Source organism: Dipodomys spectabilis, unplaced genomic scaffold (assembly GCF_019054845.1).
Source record: "Dipodomys spectabilis isolate Male_0828 unplaced genomic scaffold, ASM1905484v1 ptg000069l, whole genome shotgun sequence".
NCBI classification, from domain to species: Eukaryota; Metazoa; Chordata; class Mammalia; order Rodentia; family Heteromyidae; genus Dipodomys; species Dipodomys spectabilis.
Genome location: NW_024870746.1, coordinates 6125798 through 6146588, shown reverse-complemented (window position 1 = coordinate 6146588; position 20791 = coordinate 6125798). Strand labels below are relative to the sequence as shown.

Genomic DNA, 20791 nt, shown 5'->3' with positions numbered 1-20791 from the left:
AATTTTTTAAAGTCCTAGTAGAAATTCAGTAAGCCAGTGAGTTCAGTTACACTTCCTTTTTATTTAAATAACCGAAGCGACAGCCTTGGCACAGCAGAGGGGGCTCTATTGGGGAGTGTGAGAAATGGCAGCAGTGTGACCTGATGGGAGAGGAAGGGTGAGCAGTCACTGGGTCAAGGTGGACTCCCCACCGCCCCGTCAGGTTCAGGAGTCATGGCTGTACAATTGGGGGCACTATACAGAAACCACCAAGTAGTGATGTCTCTCCCCAAGTCCCAGAGACCTCAGGGATGGAGGCTATGTCAGGGCCTACATCAAGTGGCCGAGCCAGGGCATCCTGGTAAGGGGTCATGGAGTGCGGAAGGCATTTTCAGCAGCCCCAGCAGCTGCATTAGCAGCTGCAGTTCGAACTGCAGGGTTAGAGAAGACGCCAGCAGCAAATTCTTGCTGGGCCTTCTGAAAGCTGGCACCGGTGCGGCGATACAAGGAGTGAATCTGCAAGAAGAGGGTAGAGATGTTACAGCGTAGGCCAGACCCTGGCACCCTGCAACCACAAGACACCCACCACCATTCACCAGCCTGCTGCTCCCACTTTTTCTTCTGGGCTCTATCCAGTGTGCACACACGCACATACACCCATGTACACACACACACTCCAAAGGTCCATTAGCTGAGAACCCGCCCCTCAGCCTGGCCTGCCCCAGTTGCTCCTGATGTTCCACTCAGGCCCTAGGGACCCATGAGCTCACCCTTCTCCCCCCACCTTCCAGTCCCTCACCCGCTTCAGCATCACGATTCCCAGTACAGCGATGCCTGTGAATAGCAGGGCAACCAGCAGCATGAACACAGCTACAGCCATGTTGACCTTCACCTCCACCACAGCAGAGACCCAGCCACTGTGGAGAAAGCATGTGCTGGTGAGGAGAGGCTCCTCACAGCAGGGCTGCCATCCTTACAGTTTCTCTGCTGAGTATGTGGCAAACATGCTGTATTTCCTACCCCTCCCATCAGCGGTTACTCCCCTGCCAGTCTGGCAGCATTCCATGAACCACAATTCCCGCTACCACCACTCTCTTCACAGTTTAGCTCCAGTTTTTGAACCATTAGCTCCTCGCTCTCTTAAGGCCTGCCGCGCAGGCATCCTTACTCCAAACAGACTCTTCTCTATTAAGTCTGCTCCTCTTTCTTCAACTATGGTTATATAAACCTCTTCCAGGAAGCCTTCTCAGAGCCACCCTCCGCAGCCTTTCTCCCCTCAATCTCTGCCTATCTAGAGTTGTCTGGTCTGTATTCTAAGTATATTCTGTCTCTCATTAAACTAGCACATCCAAAAGGGCGGGGGGTCTTTTTTGTGTGCTAGTACCAAGGCTGGAACTCAGGAACTTGTGCTTTTACTCTCCTTTCTTTGTTCTAGCATTTGAGCCATACCTCCAGTCTGGCTTTTTTGTTGGCTAATTAGAGATAGAGGCTCATGCACAGACTTTACTGGCTGGGTCTCCTGAGTAGCTAGGATTATTGGTGAGCCACTGGCATCTGGCACAAATTTCATCTTGCCAGTTAAGTCCTACCCAATACCTGTGCCGGCTTTTCTAGAGAAGTGGAAGGAAAGAATGAGAGTAGATGACAGTCTCACAGACCTGAACCCCCAACCTGGGATGCCAATGGCCTGGAGGACAAAGAATACATCCTGGACGAAGAAAATGAAGAAGAAAACGAAGAAATTGAATGAACTGTCACTCCTGCAAAAAGAAAAAAAAAAAAAATGGGGAGTGGGCAGGATTAGAGCTAGAAGATCTGATGTGAGGTCCACCCCAGCCTCCCATCATCCATCCCTCACTTACCGGAAAGCCTTATACATGGGGCGGTACCAGCAGACAAAGGAGCAGGGAGTGAAAAGGAGAACCCAGAGCAAAGAAAGCCCAAAGCCTGAGCCATTGCTGGTCTCCACACAGAAACTGGCCAGGCAGGCGAGGAAGTTCAGGAGAAGAGCCAGAGTGCTACCTAAAGATAAAGGAGAGAATGGTAGGCTGTTCTGGATTACAATAAAGGCACATGCACAGACAGACATCTCCAATGCTCACCAAAAGTGGCAGCATAAGAAAGGGAACACAAGACAAATAAATGTCATATCTGATCCCCTAGAAAAGACTTTTAATAAGAGTTAAGAATGTGTTTATGAGCTGGGTGTGGTAACCTACACCTGTTAATTTCAGCACTTGGGAGGCTGAGGTTTAAGGATCATGAGAGAGTCTGAGGCCAGTGCAGGCTACACAGTGAATTCCAGGCCAGGTGAGACAAAATATATACTTGTTAACAGGCTGGTAAGTTCCAAATACAGTAGAAGGAGTAATCCAGGAAGATTCCTGGAGAAACTACCCGAATAATCAAATGTGAAAAAGTGAACTATCTGGCTCTCAGTGAGTGTGTTCTGGGGCATTTAAGAAATCTCTATCTATAAATTTTCTCCTAAAGACCTCTTATCACTCACACATCCAGAGGTAGTACATGGTGGATACTGTCTTCTGAAATTCTTGGGGGATCTCCATGGAGATGTCCTGGAAAAAGCAGGGCTGAACTGGGCAAAAAGAAGGTAGAGGGGGCCAATTGTTCTGTCGACCTGTAAAGTACCAAGAGAGCAGGAAGACCTTAGGAAGGAGGCACTCACTCTCCCTTACTTCTATCGCTATCCTTTCAATTCAAAGTCCAAGAAGACAAAGAGTGGAAAAAATAATAGTAATAGCAAATGTTCATTATGATTTGCAAAACCTAAGCACTATGCCAAGAACTCTCAGTATATGACTTTGCTTAAACCTTCACACTACTCATGTCAGATATGATTATTCTTTTTTTTTTTCTCCTGGTTGGTCATGAGACTTGAACTCAGGCCTGGGCGCTGTCCCTCAGCTCTTTAGCTCAGGGCAAGTGCTCTGAGCCACATGGCTACTTCCGATTTTCTGGTGGTTAACTGGAGATAAAGAGTCTCATGGGGGGCTAGGAAGGTGGCTCAGTGGTAGAGCACGAGCCTTGAGCTGAAGAGCTGAGGGACAGCACCCAGGCCCAGAGTTCAGGCTCCACGAACCGGATCCCCCCCACCCAAAAAAAAAAAGTCTCATGGACTTTCCTGCCCAGGCTGGCTTTGAACCGTGATCCTCAGATTTCAGCTTTCCGAGTAGCTAGAATTATAGGCATGAGCCACTAATGCCCACATATTCTCATTTTACAAATAAAGAAATTGAGGTGCTCAAGATTAGGTAACCAAGGAAGAGGCTGGGAACATAGCTCAGTGGCATTAGCCCTTACCTAGTATGTACAAGGTCCTAGATTAGATCTCTAGCACTGTAAGTAAATAATAAAGAAATTTCCCAGAAGTACATGGCTAATAAACAGTATCTCCACAATGCAAGCTCAACAGTCTAAATGTACAGATCTTAGTATTTTTGCTTTTCCTTACCCTACCAAGAGTTCACTTACTGGCTGTGCCCCCCAGGGCAACATGTTGAAGCTCTCGCTCTCTTCGGTCCAACTCCTCTGCTTTCCTGTTGAGCTCCTCCTGTTTCTTTAACAACTCAGCTGTGGCTGCTGCAGCTGAAGCCTACCAAGCATGAACAGAGGGACGAGTAAGTCTCTGGCTTCATGACTGGTCCCTCTCCCAAGCCCCCACCTGCACACACCCTTCACCTGAGTGCTGTAGGAGCCATAGTTCTTGGGTTCCTTGGGGCTGAGCTTTCTGGAGGGCTGCAAGGAGGGAGCTGAGGGTGGTGGTAATGGAGCAGGGGCTGGGGCAGGAAGCTCATAAGGAGGTGGGGGCTGTTGGGAAAAAGGCCTTAGAGATTGTCTGGTCCCTAGAACACAGGAATCTAGTGTCTCTTGGGAAATTGTTAGAACCACAATTCAGGACATAAGGCAGCAGTCTTTGTTCCAGTTACAAAGCTAGTTTCTTTGATCCCCATTCCAATTCTTTAGCAAGAACTGAAAATACTTATTTCCATATCCAATTCTTAACTTGTTAAGCCCACCAATTTCCTATTTCAATGGGTCCAATAGACTACTTCTATTCCTTGCATCTACCTGCCCCAATCTTAAGTTTCTTCAGGGAAGTCTTTCCAGAAAACTGGTTCACACCTTGCCCTCTGGCCCTCTCAAGACTGTTAGAGCTTAATTCAGATGACCCCTGAGCCCCCGAGTCCTTAAGATTAGGTATCCCAGGTCAGACTAGGTATCTCAGGGAGCTTCAACCACGGTTTTTCCTCAGCATGCAGGAAATACTCAGTACCCAGACTGGGCTTATTGGCACATTCTCCCCATTCTTGCTCGTCTGTCCTCTCCAACAGCTTACCTCGCGGTTCTCAAAAGGGTTGTAGACATCAAGCGTGGCATACTGAGAGCTGGGTCGGTGCTGAATCACAGCTGGATCCTGAGAGCAGAGACCTGACCTGAGCTCAGCTGGCATTCAATCCCTCCCATAACCTAGGAGGACTCCTCCTAAACTGCCCCTGGCTCCAAGTACTGCACTTTTGGAGCCACGTTGTGGTCCCAACATTGGCTTCCAAGTCTGTCAGATCTCACTTCCACTACCAGCTCCTTACAGGACAGGGCCCGCCCCCCAGGTGCTCGCTGGTCGGGAGTCACCATCACCCCCCACGTGCCGGCACTTCCATAGATTAATGTGACGAGTGTGAACCGTAGTTTGCCCGACCCGACACAACGGAGACACATGAATCCGACTGGCTAAAGGAGGCCTTCGCAAGTCACCTGAAAAGGGTTGTCAAGTTCGCCCGACTCGGCGAAAGGGTTCCCGCCGTCTCTGCTCTGAGCCATGTTTGCAACGGAGGACTGGGCCAGTCCCTACCCTCCACGCCCCTGCCGCGGCAGTGGCTCTCCAAGCGCTCTCCTATCCTCTGTCCGCCCGGCTCCCCGTGCACCGATTGGCTAAATCGACCGGAAGGACTACAAGAAGCCTCGCAGCAGCTGGTTGCGCCTGCGTCTTAGCGAGATGGAAGACCCTCACGTGACACGCCCAGGCCCGCCTCAGCAGCTAAAGTCCGCACTTGCTCACGTGACAGCACTCCATCAACGAACTACATTTCCCAGGTAGTCCCGCGCAGGAACCCTGACCACGCTAGTGTCCCAAGATGCAAGTTGGGCGAGTTCCACCCTCTGCGGGTCTCGAAAAGCCCAGGATTTGCAGCCTAACGACTATTAGGCAGGCCCCTTTCCCAGCCCTCACTACCCCAGGTAAGAAAAATGCTATTCTAAAACCTCTCTCCAAGTTAGCCTCCAAGAAATGCGATCCTACCCTTTGGGACCTCTAGGACAGGCTAACCTGCTGTACCTGCTCTAGCTCATTCTGGAGGGTAACAGGGATTCCCCTCAAACCCAAACTCAGCCAGGGATGGGGGTCAGATGAAGCACGTCATTTTATTTCACAAACACTGTACAAAATTCCTTATAAAACATGGGATAGATGCCACCTGGTTACCTCAATCTGCCCCCATCCAACTACCTTTGAGGGAGGCAATTGAGGGTGGGAAGTGTATGGATGAATAGCATTATGTACAAGGCAAGGGTTGAAGTGATTGGTACAAGTTCTGTCATATTTACACTACTTCACATATTCACAGGAATATAGGGAGCCAGGAGGGAATGAGCTCCGGCTCTGTTCTCTTGTATAAAAAAGCACCAGTGTCCTGGACTGGGCACCCACTGCTGTAAGTGATGCAGGGGGGCCCAGGGTCTCATTGTCACCGACTGATATCCCGACTGGAGTCCCACAACTTGGGATTAGGTGGCTCAGTCCGAAGGCGAGCGAAGAACGGATGTTGAAGGGCTTCACCTAAGGTCAGCCGCTTAGTAGGTTCATACTCTAGCATACTTTCAATCAGATCGAAGAGCTGGTGGTGTTCCTCTGCCTCTGAGGTCAGATACCGCTGGTGGGGGGAGGGGAGGGAGCAGGAAAAAGGTGAGGCAGGATGCCTTATACACCCTGCCTCTTTCTTCTTCAAGTCCCTACTCTTCAATCCTGGCAAAAGAATCAATGCTTTGCTTGCCTTACCAAGACCACACCATGACCAATGTTCCTGATATCATACCTCAACCTGTCTTCCCACTAGCACAATTACTCCTTCATATTCTTTGGACGTTCTTCCTACTTGTATATCCTTGTCAACATCAGGAATTCTTTAGCTCATTAAAATATAAGCAAGCTTTTCAAAAGTAGTTTATTCTTTCCTGCCTGACCTAAAGAATCCAGGACATTGCTTTGATCTCTTGTAGTCTGAAGGTTAGGCTGTCTAACCTTTTCCTCCATATTAAAACCACTCCTTGTCTTTTATTGACCAAAAAATGTCTTCTTTCAGTTTTCCTCCCCTCCTTTCCTAACACTCTGCTGTGGAGTACATTCCAAAGGCAAACCAACTTAAGAAGAAAGTGACTTTAGATGGTTGGGCACTATCGATCCCCAGCCTGGCTCACCCGCAAAGGTTTGCAATTCTCACGAACGTAGCGGCCAGCTGATGTGTTCTCATCCCAATCCAAGCGGCCCCGGTAAAAATATTTCTGTTTTCTGCAGGGGAAGGGAAGATTGAGGAATCAGACGGTTCCCCTCGTTATAGGATATTTCCCTTATTTCCACATGTAAATGTAAATGGGTAAGATTTGTTGAGGAAAAATAAAAAAATTATGTGAAACTGACCAGTTCTGTGGAAACAAAATAAAAAGGGTTAACTCCCTTCTGCTCAAGGTTCACCTTGTCTTTCGGATCATCCGAGAAGGGATGGGACCCAGAATCCTTTCCATCATGGCTAGATGTTCTCTGTTGTCATGTGTCTGGGAAACAAAAGACAGAACTATGGGTCTGAATAGAGACTGCTGAGGACTAGCTGCCAGTTGGGTAACATGGAAGAGTGAGCAGGCACGTCCTCAGCAAGCACAAAGAAACTGGGCAGAAAAATGCCAGGCAGTCAAGATACCCAACCACTTACCTGGAAGAGAGTAAAGCCAACGTAGTACTCAAAAATGATACAGCCTATGCTCCATACATCACAAGGCTGAGACCAGCCCAACTCTGGGTAGGAATGGGAAGGAAAAGTGTTAGGAGTTTTAGGGGACACCACCCTCACACCACCTCACACATTTGGACAACCCTGCCCTCCCTTACCAAGGATAACCTCTGGTGCTCGGTAATGGCGAGTGGAGACAATGGTGCTATGATGCTCATGGTCAAAGGTGGCACTGCCAAAGTCTACCACCCGCACAGCTGTGCTCTTCACACTGCGCTCATCTCGCTTCTAGGAACAAAACAGGAAGGGAATGAACCTTTGCACTACATACTAAGACTCTACCAGCATTCTCTAAGGTACTCTTGAGGCTTAAAAAAGCAATGGTGGCTTGACACCAGTGGTTTTCGCCTATAACTCTACCTACTCAGGAGGTTGAGGTAAGAGAGCTGAGGATGGAGGTACAAAGCCAGTCTGGGCAGGAAAGTCCTTAGGACTCAATCTCTAAACTATCCAGCAAAAACCAAGTTGGAGATATGCCTCAAGTGGGAGAGCATCAAACAAAAAGCAGAGCAATGTCAAAGGCCCAGAGTTCAAACTCCAGTATCAGCAATTAAAAAAACAAAACCAAGTGAGGTGCCGGTGGCTCACACCTGTAATCCTAGCTACTCAGGAGGCTGACCTCTGAGGATCACGGTTCAAAGCCAGCCCCAGCAGGAAAGTCCAGGAAAGGCTGTGAGAGACTTTTATCTCCAAAAAACCAGAAATGGCTCTGTGGCTCAAGTGGTAGAGGGCTAGCCTTGAGTTGAAGAGCTGAGGGACAGCGCCCAGGCCCAGAGTTCAAGTCCAACAGACCCCCCCCCCCCCAAAAAAAAATCAATCATGGCTTGCCTCAAAACTGCTGGGAAAAATCTAGTTTACAGTGTTACTTTAGTACTTTTAGCGGAGGGAGAGGAGATTAAAGGATGATTATGGAATAGCTTGCCAGTCTCTAATACAGAAAGACTATATACTCAAGAGAAGTTTTTCTGAAACATGTAGGAAAGGGGTCAAGTGGTAGAGAGCAGGTTAAGCTTTTGAATTTCCAGTTATTCAAGGGAGCTGAGCTTTCCTATGTCACAGAAATACACACACAGGGGCTGGGAATATGACTTAGTGGTAGAGTGCTTGCCTAGCATGCATGAAGCCCTAGGTTTGATTCCTTAGTACCACATAAACAGAAAAAAAAGAAATACACACACACACACACACACACTTTTTTGTTGTTGTTGTTATTGTTGGTAGTGGGGCCTGAACTCTGGGCCTGGGCGCTGCCCCTCAGCTTTTCAGCTCAAGGCGAGCGCTCTACCACTTGAGCCATAGGTCCAGTTCTGGCATTTTGTTTTATGTGGTACTAAGGAATCAAACCCAGGGCTTCAAGCATGCTAGGCAAGCCCTCTACCACTAGGGCACATTTCCAGCCCCACATCTGTTTCTTAAGAAGCATTCTCAGTCTATTCAAAATGTTACACTTTCTCTCCTGATTTTCATCTTCTTAAATCTTTCCCTTTCACCCTATCTAATACTTTAGCTTTAACAAGCTGGAACCAGACAGGAAGAAAATATGGTAGAAAGAAATAAAAAGGGGGCTGGGGGCTGGCACTTATAATTCTAGCTACTCAGGAGGCTGAGATCTGAGGATCACCATTCAAAGCCAGTCGGGGCAGGAAAGTCCATGAGACTCTTTATCTCCAATAAACCACTAGAAAACCGGAAGTGGCGCTGTAGCTCAAGGGGTAGAGCGCTCACCTTGAGCTGAAGAGTAAAGGACATCACCCAAGCCATAGTTCAAGCCCCATGACCAACAAAAAAATAATAAATAAAAAGGAGGCTGGGAAGGTGGCACAGTGGTAGCGTGCTTGCCTTGCATGCATGAGGCCCTGGGTTCAATTCCTCAGCACCACATAAGAGAACAGCCAGAAGTAGAGCTGTGGCTCAAATGGTTAAGAGCACTGTCCTTGAGCTGAGAGACAGCGCCCAGGCCCAGAGTTCAAGCCCCAATGACCACCACCACCACCAACAAAAGGTTCAAACAGAAAGCAAAACTCATGTGGCCCGGCTGCCTGCCCCCATGAGCCTTCTGAGAATTTTATCATCTTACCTTCTCTAGATTGTAGGTGAGCTCGTAGTCTGAATTCACAAAGAGAATATTTTCTGGTTTGAGGTCCGTATGTGTCAACTTGTTGTCATGAAGGACTGTAGGGGAGAAGGCCAGGTAAGACTTGGTCCAGGTGGTCAGAGCAAACTGATACCAAGCTGACCACAGGCTAAACACTCAGAGGCACAACATCACTGGAGGGTGCTTCCTGTGCTATATAAACCAAGTGAAATCTTGGCGCCGGTGACTCACGCCTGTAATCCAGGATGCTGAGAGCTGAGGATCCTGGTTCAAAGTCAGCACAGGCACAAAAGTCCGTGAGACTCTCATCTCCAATAAACCACTCAGAAAACCGAAAGTGGTTAAGTGCTAGCCTTGAGCTGAAGAGGGACAGCACCCAGGCCCAGAGCTCAAGCTCCAGGACAGACCAAAGAACAAACCAAACAAACAAAACCTAAAGTGAAATGTTTGGCCTAAGTAGGCCTACTGTGACTAAGGTTTACATATAAATATGTATCTCACTTATGGAAAAAAGGTAAGAGTAGTATAGGTAGGTAGTTCTTTTGTTTTTAAATTCTGACCTTGGTTTGCATTTCTGCAGACTCAATTATGTGAAAATGCATTTCTGTGAAGATTCAGGAAGTCTGTACTTGTCTTGACTTCCTATCTGGCCCCTTAGCTGAACTTTTTCTTTCACATCCATAACTACTTTGCCATGAATAGAGAGCATCTAATTTGAAATTAAAGGTAAATCTCTAGCCCACACTTTCTCACAGAAGAGAAGAGAAAGAAATACAAGGTAATTAAGTGCTTTGATTTCACAGGCTCTTTCCCAGCTCATGCTAGGTTGGATGTGGAATAAGAGTAATCACCATGAATGAAGATGTCATTCAAGGAGTTAAGTCAGAAGAGATGCAGGATGACAGTGAATAAAAAATATGCAGCTAAGTTTATCAGTTAGGGGCTTGCCCAGTACACAGGTAGACAGAAATGGAGTCCAATGAACAGAAGGGCTTCCCAAGTCCTCTTTGGCCCACCCCACTCACACTTGACGGCCTGGCACAGCTGGAAGGCCATGTGGTGCACTTGGTGGATGGGGTATGGCAGGTAGTTGTTGTCTTTGAGGAAATCAAAGGTGCTAAGGCCCAGAAGCTCAAAGGAGATACACATGTGGCCATGGTAGTCAAACCAGTCAAACATCTGGACGCAGAGGCTGGGAAGAGAGAGAGGAGGAAGCAGGATGTTTAATGAGCATCCAAATGAATAATTATTTACTCTACATACTGTGTAAAAACATGCTGGCTAATAATCCTAACAAAATTCAGTTCAACTAGAGAATAGCCTCTCTGGCACATGCAAAAAAGATACTAGCTGATAAACTTCCAAACATTTTTTGCAACATTTTAAATAATTTGAAAAGTATATGCTAGACTGGAGGCGGCGGCCTACTCCTATAGTCTCAGCACTTAGGAGGCTAAGACAAGAGTGTTACAAGTTCAAAGTGGAGAAGGAAAGCCAGAGACACAGAGACACTGTCTCAAAAAAAAACAAAAAACAGCTAGCCAGGGCCAGTGGCTCACGCCTGTAATCCTAGCTACTCAGGAGGCTGAGATATGAGGATCGTGGTTCAAAGACAACCCAGACAGGAAAGTCCGTGAAACTCTTATCTCCAATAAACCACCAGAAAACCAGAAGTGGCGCTGTAGCTCAAGTGGTAGAGCACTAGCCTTGAGCTGAAGAGCTGAGGGACAGCGCTCAGGCCCAGAGTTCAAGGCCCACGACTGACCAACAAAACAAAACAAAACAGCTAGCCTGGTGCTGGTGGCTCATGCCTGTAACCCTAGCTACTCAGGAGGCTGAGATGTGAGGATCACTGTTCAAAGCCAGCCCAGGCAGCAAAGTCTGTGAGACTCTTATCGCCAATAAACCACTAGAAAACCGGAAGTGGTGCTGTGGCTCAAGCTCAGAGCGCTGGCCTTGAGCTGAAGAGCGCAGGGACAGCACCAAAGCCCAGAGTTCAAGCCCCACGACTGAATAAAAAGAAAAAAAAAAAAGCTAATACTGGTGGCTCAAACCTGTAATCCTGGGCTGGGAAGGTGGCTCAGTGGTAGAGCACTTGCCTTGCATGCTTTAGGCCCTGGGTTTGATTCCTCATCACCACATAAGCAAAAAAGAAAAAAGCCGGAAGTGGCGCTGTGACTCAAGTGGTAGAGCGCTAGCCTTGAGCTGAAGAGCTGAGGGACAGCGCCCAGGCCCAGAGTTCAGGCCCCCTGACCGGACCCCAAAAACAAAAAAACCCTGTAATCCTAGCCTATTCAAGAGGATGAGATCTGAGGACCCCAGTTCAAAGCTAGCCCAAACAGTGAAGTCCATGACACTCTCATCTCTGACTAACCACCAAAAAGGTGGGAAGTGGAGCTGTGGCTCAAAGTAGTAGAGGGCTAGCCTTGAGCACTAAAGCTCAAGGAGAATGCCTAGGCCCTGAGTTCAAGCCACAGGACCATCTCCCACTTCCCATCCCCAAAAATTCACTGAGATGGTTCATCCTATAATCCTGTAAAATGGACTTGGGGACCCCCATTCAAGGCCAGCCTGGGCATAAAATCTGGGCATTACTGGGGTTTGAACTCAGGACCTGTGCTTGCTAGGCAAGTGCTCTACAAACTGAATACCTGCCTAGCTCTTTATTATTTTGGAGACAATCTTATGGATTTCTCTGCTCATGCTGGGTTCAAATAATGATCCTCTGGATCACAGGCCTCCTTAGTAGCTAGTTGTATGCCACTGGTGCCAGGCTATGGGTGTGGATGTGGGTGTGTGCACGCACACGCATTAGTACTAGGTCTTATATTTAGTAGGACTCAAGCTCGAGCTCAGCTTTCACTCACAGCTGGTACTCTACCACCTGAGCCATGCCTACAGTTCTGATTTTTGCTGGCTAACTGAAGGTGAATCTCTCAGATTTGTCGCCCCAGGCTGGCTTGGAACTGCCATCCTCAGATCTTACCTCCTTGAGTAGCCAGGATTATAGATGGGAGCCACTAGTGCCTAACAAACTTTTACATTACGGAACTAGGCCCTTGAACATTCTAGGCAAGTGCTCTACCCCTGAGCTAAATCACTAGCCCAAATTCACATTATGTTTAGAAAGACAGGTGCTCTGCCACAGCATTATGTCTGAGGTATTATCTCCATATCCTGATCAAGAGCCAAACCGCAATATTCTAAAAACAAGAGGAATACATTAGAGAATGTCACAAGGCCTCCATTCCTACCCTGATGCTCTACTACTAAGATGGCTAATAAAAAATGAATGGATGAGAACATGGAGACTCCTCTGCCTGCCTAACCCATCTTTCCTGCAGAGTTACAACTTAGCATCTTCACATAGCCCTTTGCTTGCTTACTTCTTGTTGTCAGGGTCCTTTTCATTGATCTTCTCTAGCACATTGATTTCAAGTCGAGCTGCTTCTTTGTACTTCTCCACATTCTTAATAATCTTCAAGGCAACTCGAGCTCCTCCCCTGTAGGTTGGGCAGAGAAAGTTCTGTTGGGTTCTCAAGAATAGCTCAGATTGAATGGGGTATTATGTGGGGACTAAGAAATCCTGCCTTTGGCTAATCAAACACAAGTCCTAGCTACCTCCACCCTCTCTTCACCTAGCAAGTGTGAAGAAGGAACAGGTCTTTCAATCAGTTACCTGCGATGATCAACACACTGTACAACTCGGCCAAAGGTCCCCTCTCCTAAGGTGCTAATAATTTCATCTGAAATGAAAGAGAGCAGGGTCGGGGAGAGGGAGGGAGAAAAGGGGGAAGGGGGTGAGCTGAATTGGAAGGAAAAAAAAGGGTATAGCATCCTGGGGTGAGGAGATGAAGGGAACAGATACAGATGGTCACAGGGGAAGAAAACCCCTGCATGATTCCCACCACCTTTAAACCCAGGGGCCATGAGAGCTGGGAGTGGACAACAGAGGTCAATTCTCAACAGCAACTCAAACCACCCAGATGAACAACACCACTGAGAAAAGGCAAAAGAGGCTGTGACTTGGGTTGGCTTGGGACGTTAGGATGGCTATGGGACCATTAAAGGCTATAGGATTGTTACGATTTGGCTTGTACATCGCTCTTGTAGCCAGTCCCCGACGTGGTAGATGAGGTGGCCCTCAGCGTCGTCCTCTACACTCTTGGCTCTCCGGCTGCTGTGCTGCTGTCGGGGGGCGGGGGGGATCGGAGCAAGCCAGGTGTCGGAGCGGGGGCCGGAGGGAGGCGGGGTGGGTGGTGGAGGGGCCACCGGTCACAGGCGCCCAGCCAGGGGGGACAGACGATGATGGGGGACAGTGGAAGGGAACACGTCAGATGCAGTAAGGCGGATCCGTGTGAGAAGAGAGAGTGGCGCACAATCCCAAGTCCCCAAACCCAAAACGGGAACAGGGAGAGGCTTGGGCAGAGCAGAGAAGTGATGTTGTTGCCAATGTCACCCATAACCCCATGCTCTACACAATGCCCTTTCAGGCAGGCATAAGTCTTCCCTTGCCCCCACCCAAGCTCGCCTGTGAGGGGCCATGGAGCCCAGGGCTTGGGAGAAAAAGTTCACAAACAAGGTCCCCATCAAAAAGTGGTGGCCTCCAGGGCAGAGGAGCTGCTCCCAACACAGTAAGCCCAACATGCCAGGGAAGGCACAATGGGCTTCATGCCCATCCATCTCCAAATTGGACTCCAAGGCCCTTCAAGAGTCAGAGAGCTTCTAAGAGGGTAGGCAGACTCAGAACCCACCTCAACATTCATGCCCTAATGCTCAGCTGAAAACAAGGATGTTTCTCACTTACCAGGGTCCCAGAGGGCCTGAAGAAGAGTGGGGAGAGAAAGGGCCTGGGCTGACACTCACCGAAGACGAGTGGCTGAACGTCCGGCTGTGCCTCCTCCGCCGTCTGTGCTTCCTCCGGCTGCTTCGCTGGCTGCGGTAACTGCTGTTCTCTCGATGATACTCATAGGAATGCCGATAGTCTGTGTCATAGTAGGCCTCTCCCCGATCCCGACTGTAGTCATTCCGCCTATAGCTGCCACAGTATCGCCGGTCATATACCCTCCGATCAGGTGAACGGTCATCATAGCTGCTGATGGATAACAAACTCCCATCAGGTATACCTGTTCAAGCCACATTCTCTGCCATACCATGGTGAGGAGGTTCTGCCTCACTAAAGAATAAGAACCAGAGGTATAAGGTGAGGAGGTAGGGAGGATTCCTATACCAGCACATTACCTAGGCCTCCAAAAAGGGATTTGCAAATAGGTTTCAATAGTGTAGGGATTATCACCTTCACCTTATAAAAATGGCATCTGTGGAGCCTGCCCCCCCCCCCCCCCCGCCTCTTTTTGCAGGTTGGTAATAGGGCTTGAACTTTGGGCCTGAGCGCTGTCCCTCAGCTCTTCAGCTCAAGGCTAGCACTCTACCACTTGAGCTACAGCACTGCTCTTAGGGACTTTCCTGCCCTGACTGGCTTTGAACCAAGGTTCTCAGATCTCAGCCTCCAGAGTAGCTACGATTACAGGTGTGAGCTACCACTCTGGGCTGAGCCACTCCCTTTTGGATGTCCACTTCGTCTCTCACGTGATACAAAGAAACAAAGGGCTAGTTTGTTCGTCAACATTCCTAACTAAAACCCAGCCTTGCTCTACCTACTCCATCCTTTCAATGAACATTCCACTAAATTATTTAAATCAAGCCGACCTAGCTTTCTCTTACATACTAGCTCATTAGCGACCTCTAGTGCCCAGTCTTTGTATATACTTTCCCTCTACCGGAAGACAGTTCTCACAGTTGACTCATACTTGTCCTCAAGACAAGCTCAGATGTCACTTTTTGCCAATACTGTGGCTTAAATTCAGGATCTGGGCACTGTCACTGAGTTTCTCTGCTCAAGGCTTTGAGTCACAGCTCTACTTCTAGTTCTCTGTTGGTTAACTGGAGATAAGAGTCTCACAGCCCATGCCTGTAATCCTTGCTACTCAGGAGGCTGAGATCTGAGGATTGTAGTTCAAAGCCAGCCCAGGCAGGAAAACCATGAGACTCTTATCTCCAATTAACTACCAGAAAACTGAAAGTGGCACTGTGGCTTCAGTGGTAGAGCACTTGCCTTGAGCTGAGGGACAGTGCCCAGGCAGAAGTTCAAACCCCACAACAAAAAGGTTTCATGGGGACTTTTTTGCCCAGGCTCATTTTGAACTGAGAGCCTTAGGTTTCAGCCTTCTGAGTAGCTAGGGTTACAGGCATAAGACACCAGACTTGGCCCAATTTGGTTTCTTGAGACAGGATTTCACTATACAGTTCAGGCTGGCTTCAAATTCTGATCCTCTTGCCTTAGTCAGCCTCCCCAGCTGAGATTACAGAAGTGTGCCATCAATTCAGCTTTGTTATACAACTTGTTATCCACTGCCAATTGCTTAACCCAGTGTCCTTAGCATGGAACCAATAAATGGCCAGTTAGTGGCCTACAGTCAGCCCTCTTCTTGAGGTCTCACCTTCGGGAACGAACATGGTAGCTATCCTCCCGCCTGCGCCGCCTTGTCCGATCACTGCTACTTGACCAGGAGCGACTTCTTCGTCGTTTATGCTTTCGGCTTCGATACTGTTCATGGTAACTCCCTCGGCTGCCTCTCTCTGAGGAGTGGTACCTTCGGGGATGAGGCATCTGGAAGGAAAGGATAAGTGAAAATGGTAGGGAAAATTCTTGAGTTTCTCAAAGTCTCCTCTGAGGAGTGGCTGTTCCAAAGGTACTGATAAGCTGCTTTCTGATCTTTAATTTCTACTTCTGTTACTTTTTTTTTTCTTCCTGGAACTATAGTCACTTACAAATTTTGTTTGCAAACTCTAGAAAGCCCCTTGAGTTCAACTGTTCTACATTTATTTTCTTCAAACTACTTTCATCCTCTTCAAATATGGGTCCATGAAAACTTTCAAGTCTGAGCCACAGATCATTAGAGGTGAGGGAATGTGGCTGATGCAGATGGCCAGTTTGTCCCTGCTACATCCTCAGATATGCAACTCTGTCATCATGAGTTCCTTACAACTCAACAGAATAAAGCTTTAGTTTACACAGCTATGTTTTACAGTCATTAACAGTACATCTTGATTATCATAGCCCCAAGGGCAAGAATTTAGTTCTCCAGAAATGTATGTATAAAACAAATACTAAATACTAGCATATTCTAGGGGTTTAAGTCTGTCCCTTTTTTAGCTTTGGCCAAATCCATCATGAGAGGTTTTAGTATAGTCAATTTTCTACTTAGCTCTTCCCTTACTATATTTATGAATTTGAGAATAAATGGTTTTAAGCTGATATCAGCACTACTTGGCTTAGAGTTGAGAGGCTCAAGTTAATGGCATTGGAAATAGTATGATCCACAAATCTGTTTTTCCCCTCAAGGAATGAAACTGGAGAGAAATCAGTCACAACCGTGGAAAAGAACAGGACAGATGAAAAAGGCCCAGAGACAGAAACCTTGGTGAGGGAAAGGGAGAATCAAATGTGGAAAAGTTTTGACTTCATAGCCAGACACCGATGGCTCACTCCTGTAATCCTAGCTACTCAGTGGGGAGATCTGAGGATCCAGGTTCAAAGCCAGTCTGGGCAGGAACGTCAGTGAGACTCCAGTTAACCACCAGAAAACCGGAAGTTGTGCTGTGCCTCAGTGGTAGAGCACTAGCTTTGAGCTGAAGAGCTCAGGGATGGTTCCTAGGCCCAGAGTTCAAGCCCCACGACCAATTAAAAAAAAGAAAGAAAGAAAATTGACTTCAACATCTGGCTCCATTCTGGGCAACTTCTTCCCAACCTCTTCAAATTGGGGAGGATGATAATTTGACACAATCTTGTTCAAATAGAGCTGGAAGGAAACCAAGATAATGGAAGCACAAGATTTTTCTAGGTAATCCAACGCTGATGAGCATAACTATATAAATGCCATTTTACAAAGAACACACTGCCATTAAAGACACTCACAGGGCCTTTGCAGGAAAAACACAACATCTCTAGGCTACCTCCTTCAACTTCTAAGCCTTCTCACGGCCTCCATTCCTATCCAGAGACACGGAATTCGGTCCTAGCATCAAATTCTTCCAGCAAGCTTCAAGTGATACTTCTCAGGCTAGGATTGGACTACTTAGCCCAACTTCAATACCAGGTTCTTTTGCATGTCTTGAGCAACTCCTATGCCTACCTCATCACCCTTTCTCTTACTTTGGTCCCTCCCAAGTTTTCCATGCTTTCTCAAGTACACCTAAGGCATGCCGACCTCCTTCATCTTCTTACTCTGAGCTCCGCAAAGTTCAACCCTCCTCCGCTCCTAATCTCGCCTCCATCACTTGCCCCCAATCCAATCCTACCCCGCCCGCCCCACGGTCGCCATTTTTCCGCGCGGTGCCGTGGTCCGTATGTCCGCGCGCTCACCGTTCTGGCGGCGAGGCCCGTGCGCTTGTCCCACAGGAAGTCCGTGATGGCGGCGGCACAGCGGCCGGAGTCCCGGCACCCCCGCGGCAACGAAGTGCGGCTCCACCCCCCCAACCCGGGACCCTAGGACCTCCCGCCCCGTTCCCGGGCTCCGTTCCAGTCCCGCCCGACCCGGCTCCGTCCCCGCCCCCAGGATCCGCTTGGCGCCGCTCGCACCGCCCCCGCCCGGGGCCCGATCCCAGTTCGATCTCCGGCTCTGGCCTCTCTGCTCCGCCGCCGCCGCCGTGAGCGAGCACGCACGCACGCACGCACGTCCTGCGTCGCTTCCCAGCTACCCCTAGGCTCCGCCCCCAGGGTACCGTGCTCTACCACGTGCTCAGCTAGCTCCGGGGCCTGGACCAGTCAGAGTCCCTGGGGTGCTGAGGGCGGAAGTTCGAGGGGGCAGGGATGGGCCAGGGGCGCGCCGGATCAGTCTGCCGCTCAGCTCTGCAACGCCTTGTGTCTTTTTCCATCCTGACTCACTTTTAGCCTTTTGGTTCAAATATCTGTGATTTACTTATTTCGTTGTGGAGGTTTAGAAGAAAGGATTGTCGTTATTAGTCACTGTTTGGGAAACCTGACTATGGTCATACTTGGTGCTCTCTGATTCTCCAAACGTAGCCTAAAAATAACCTCGGCAAAGAGTCTCCTCCCTTTTGTCCTGAAGAAAACTTGAGCCTGTGGGGGGGGGGAGGGTGTCTGGAGAAGAAGAGAAGGGGACAATCTGGGCCTGTTGTAACCCATTTGAGAACTGTGTTTTGAGACTTAAAAAATGTATAAACTAGGACTGGGAATGTGGTTTAGTATCCGGAAATTGTAACTTTTTTTTTTGGGGGGGGGGTCTGGTCGTGGGGCCCGAACTCTGGGCCTGAGCACTGTCCCTCAGCTCTTCAGCTCAAGGCTAGCGCTCTACCACTTGAGCCACAGCGCCACTTCCGGCTTTTTAAAAAAAATTTTCTGCTTATGTGGTGCTGAGGAATCGAACCCAGGGCCTCATGCATGCAAGGCAAGCGCTCTACCACTGAGCCACCTTCCCAGCCCTGTAACATTTTTATAAACAGGTGGACAAGCTGACTCAGACCTTAGAATACTTATTTCCAATAAACTGTTGTAAGGTGAAAAAATGGAAAAGCCACATTTTTGAGATGTCAGATCTTAAGAGTCTTTATTAAAAGGCCAGCAACTGCCTGGTAGACTCGTGTCTCAAAGACAAGCAGCCAGTAAATACACTGAGTACTGTTAAAAAACAAAACAAAACAAAAAAACTGGCATAAAGGCCAGAGAGGAAAGAAAGAATGCCAATAAACCAATACAGCTCCAATGGAGATCTGAATTTGGACACCATGGTGACCAGAGAAGAACAAGGAGATAGAAGACAGGATATGGTCGGGCGCTGGTGGCTCACGCCTGTAATCCTAGCTACTCAGGAGGCTGAGATCTGAGAATCGCCGTTCAAAGCCAGCCCGGGCAGGAGAGACAGTGAGACTCCTATCTCCAATAAACCACCAGAAAACCGGAAGTGGCTCTGTAGCTCAAGTGGTAGAGCACTCGCCTTGAGCTGAAGAGCTGAGGGACCGCGCCCAGGCCCAGAGTTCAAGCCCCACGACCGACAAAAAAAAAAAAAAAAAAAGAAGACAGGATATGAACATGGAGACAAGTGGCATAGCATCCTGGCTCCTGAGATGGACCAGGCCTAACTAGGGTCGGGTTAGGGGGCAGGGCCACAGGAAATTCCCAGGCCCAGGCACTAGACTGACAGGTTTAGTAAACTATCAGCCAGTGCTTTCACCTTCCCCCACCATGAAGACAAGATGCCAGACCCTATCATCCTCCACATGGCCAAGATGGTGCTGGCCAGACCAGGTCACCCTATTTCAAAACTACCAAAAAAGCCAGAGCAGAGCTCTGACTCAAAGTGGTACAGTGCTAGTCTTGAGCAAAAGAACTTGTAGTCCTAGCTACTCAGGAGGCTGAGATCTGAGGATCGAGGTTCAAAGCCAACCCCGGGCAGGAAAAGCACTCTACCATTAAGCCACATTCCCAGCCCCCTTTGTTTTGTTTTTGTATGGGTATTAGGGATTGAACTCAGGACCTGGGTAAGGTCCCTAGGCTTTTTTGTTCAAGGCTAACCCTGTACCACAGCCCCACTTCTAGCTTTTAGGTGGTTAATTGGGAATAAGAGCCTCCTGGAATTTCCTTCTTGGCTTGGCTTCAAACCAGATCTCAGCTGTTGCCTGATGGAGGTGAAGTTTAGTGAAGCTTCCTTTTATTTATTTATTTATTTTGTTGGTCATGGGGGCTGAACTCGGCCTGGGCACTGTCCCTCAGCTCTTCAGCTCAAGGCAAGCACTCTACCACTTGAGCCACAATGCCACTTCCGGCTTTTATCTGCTTATGTAGTACTGAGGAATCGAATCCAGGGCCTTATGCATGCAAGGCAAACACTCTACTACTGAGCCAACTTCCCAGCCATGAAGCTTCCTTTTAAATATAGAAACTCTTCGCTTAGGGTCTTTGACTTCAATGACAGAATAAGAATTTTTGGACAAGTCACAATGATAAGAAAACTTGGGGAAAAAAAAAAAAAGAAAACTTGGAGAGCTTTATTGAGTAAGTAAACAAGCAGTCCTACAGACAAACGGACAAAAAAGCAGACAAACAGAAGGGCAAGGGTACACTCTAGCAGTGTGTGGGTACTCTCATAGAGACATACACACACACACACACACACACACACGCATGCACGCACACACAGAGGCAGAGACAGATCCAGAGAGACATAGAGACAGATACATGAGACACCCAGAAAAGCATAGCTCCTTGGACTATTAGGTTATTTATAGGGTAAAGGTAAGGGGTCTGGTTTTATGTATAGCTAGGTGCTTTGTCTTTGCTCTGATGTTATTCTCTGTGCTTCCAAGTAAGAATCCATCTTGCCATAAAACAGATCTCTATCCCCGAGACAAGGAGGTGTCCTGCTATCTGCATTTTTGGGACATCTATCAGACAGTTGTTAATCCTTGGGTGAGAAAGTTATTAATCCCTGGGTGAAGAATGCACCCTTTAGGAAGAAATACATCCTGTTGTCTCTCTTTGAAGCAAAGACAGCACCTCTGTGTTTATAAATACCATAATTTATGAGTTGTCTTCACTAGGCCTTAGATTCCATACATT

The 20791-nt window shown here is 48.2% G+C and overlaps 2 protein-coding genes across 6 annotated transcripts; both read right to left on the bottom strand.

The window, feature by feature from the left end:
- Positions 1 to 41: 41 nt before the first annotated feature.
- On the bottom strand, positions 42 to 4922 carry Scamp3 (secretory carrier membrane protein 3). The gene is made up of 9 exons (XM_042681481.1): positions 4753 to 4922; positions 4337 to 4414; positions 3679 to 3807; positions 3472 to 3592; positions 2489 to 2617; positions 1842 to 2001; positions 1638 to 1739; positions 779 to 896; positions 42 to 495 (listed from the first exon to the last, which is right to left on the bottom strand). Exons 1-9 carry the CDS (start codon positions 4816 to 4818, stop codon positions 349 to 351), a joined length of 1050 nt encoding a protein of 349 aa, XP_042537415.1. The 5' UTR covers positions 4819 to 4922; the 3' UTR covers positions 42 to 348.
- Positions 4923 to 5399: 477 nt separating this feature from the next.
- Clk2 (CDC like kinase 2) lies at positions 5400 to 17888 on the bottom strand. 5 transcript variants are annotated; one of them, XM_042681478.1, is made up of 13 exons: positions 17579 to 17888; positions 15654 to 15823; positions 14020 to 14248; positions 13254 to 13338; positions 12833 to 12899; positions 12540 to 12656; positions 10179 to 10345; positions 9136 to 9230; positions 7157 to 7286; positions 6981 to 7063; positions 6746 to 6825; positions 6472 to 6562; positions 5400 to 5927 (listed from the first exon to the last, which is right to left on the bottom strand). In XM_042681478.1, exons 2-13 carry the CDS (start codon positions 15821 to 15823, stop codon positions 5742 to 5744), a joined length of 1500 nt encoding a protein of 499 aa, XP_042537412.1. In that variant the 5' UTR covers positions 17579 to 17888; the 3' UTR covers positions 5400 to 5741. The 5 variants fall into 5 exon arrangements, with proteins under 5 accessions (XP_042537412.1, XP_042537413.1, XP_042537410.1 ...); XM_042681479.1 differs by having other exon boundaries at positions 14020 to 14245; XM_042681476.1 differs by having other exon boundaries at positions 13254 to 13341; positions 17579 to 17731.
- Positions 17889 to 20791: the final 2903 nt, after the last annotated feature.

Coding starts and splice junctions, on each gene's coding strand:
- Scamp3 (XM_042681481.1), bottom strand. CDS start 4,818: ATGGCTCAGAGCAGAGACGGCGGGAACCCTTTCGCCGAGTCGGGCGAA. Junction 3,808..4,336: donor ACCCTTTTGAGAACCGCGAG/GTAAGCTGTTGG, acceptor TTTTCCCAACAG/CCCCCACCTCCTTATGAGCT. Junction 2,002..2,488: donor CATGTACTACCTCTGGATGT/GTGAGTGATAAG, acceptor CTTTATCTTTAG/GTAGCACTCTGGCTCTTCTC.
- Clk2 (XM_042681476.1), bottom strand. CDS start 15,823: ATGCCTCATCCCCGAAGGTACCACTCCTCAGAGAGAGGCAGCCGAGGG. Junction 12,900..13,253: donor GGACTGGCTACAAGAGCGAT/GTACAAGCCAAA, acceptor CTTTCATTTCAG/ATGAAATTATTAGCACCTTA. Junction 5,928..6,471: donor AGAATTGCAAACCTTTGCGG/GTGAGCCAGGCT, acceptor TCCCCCCACCAG/CGGTATCTGACCTCAGAGGC.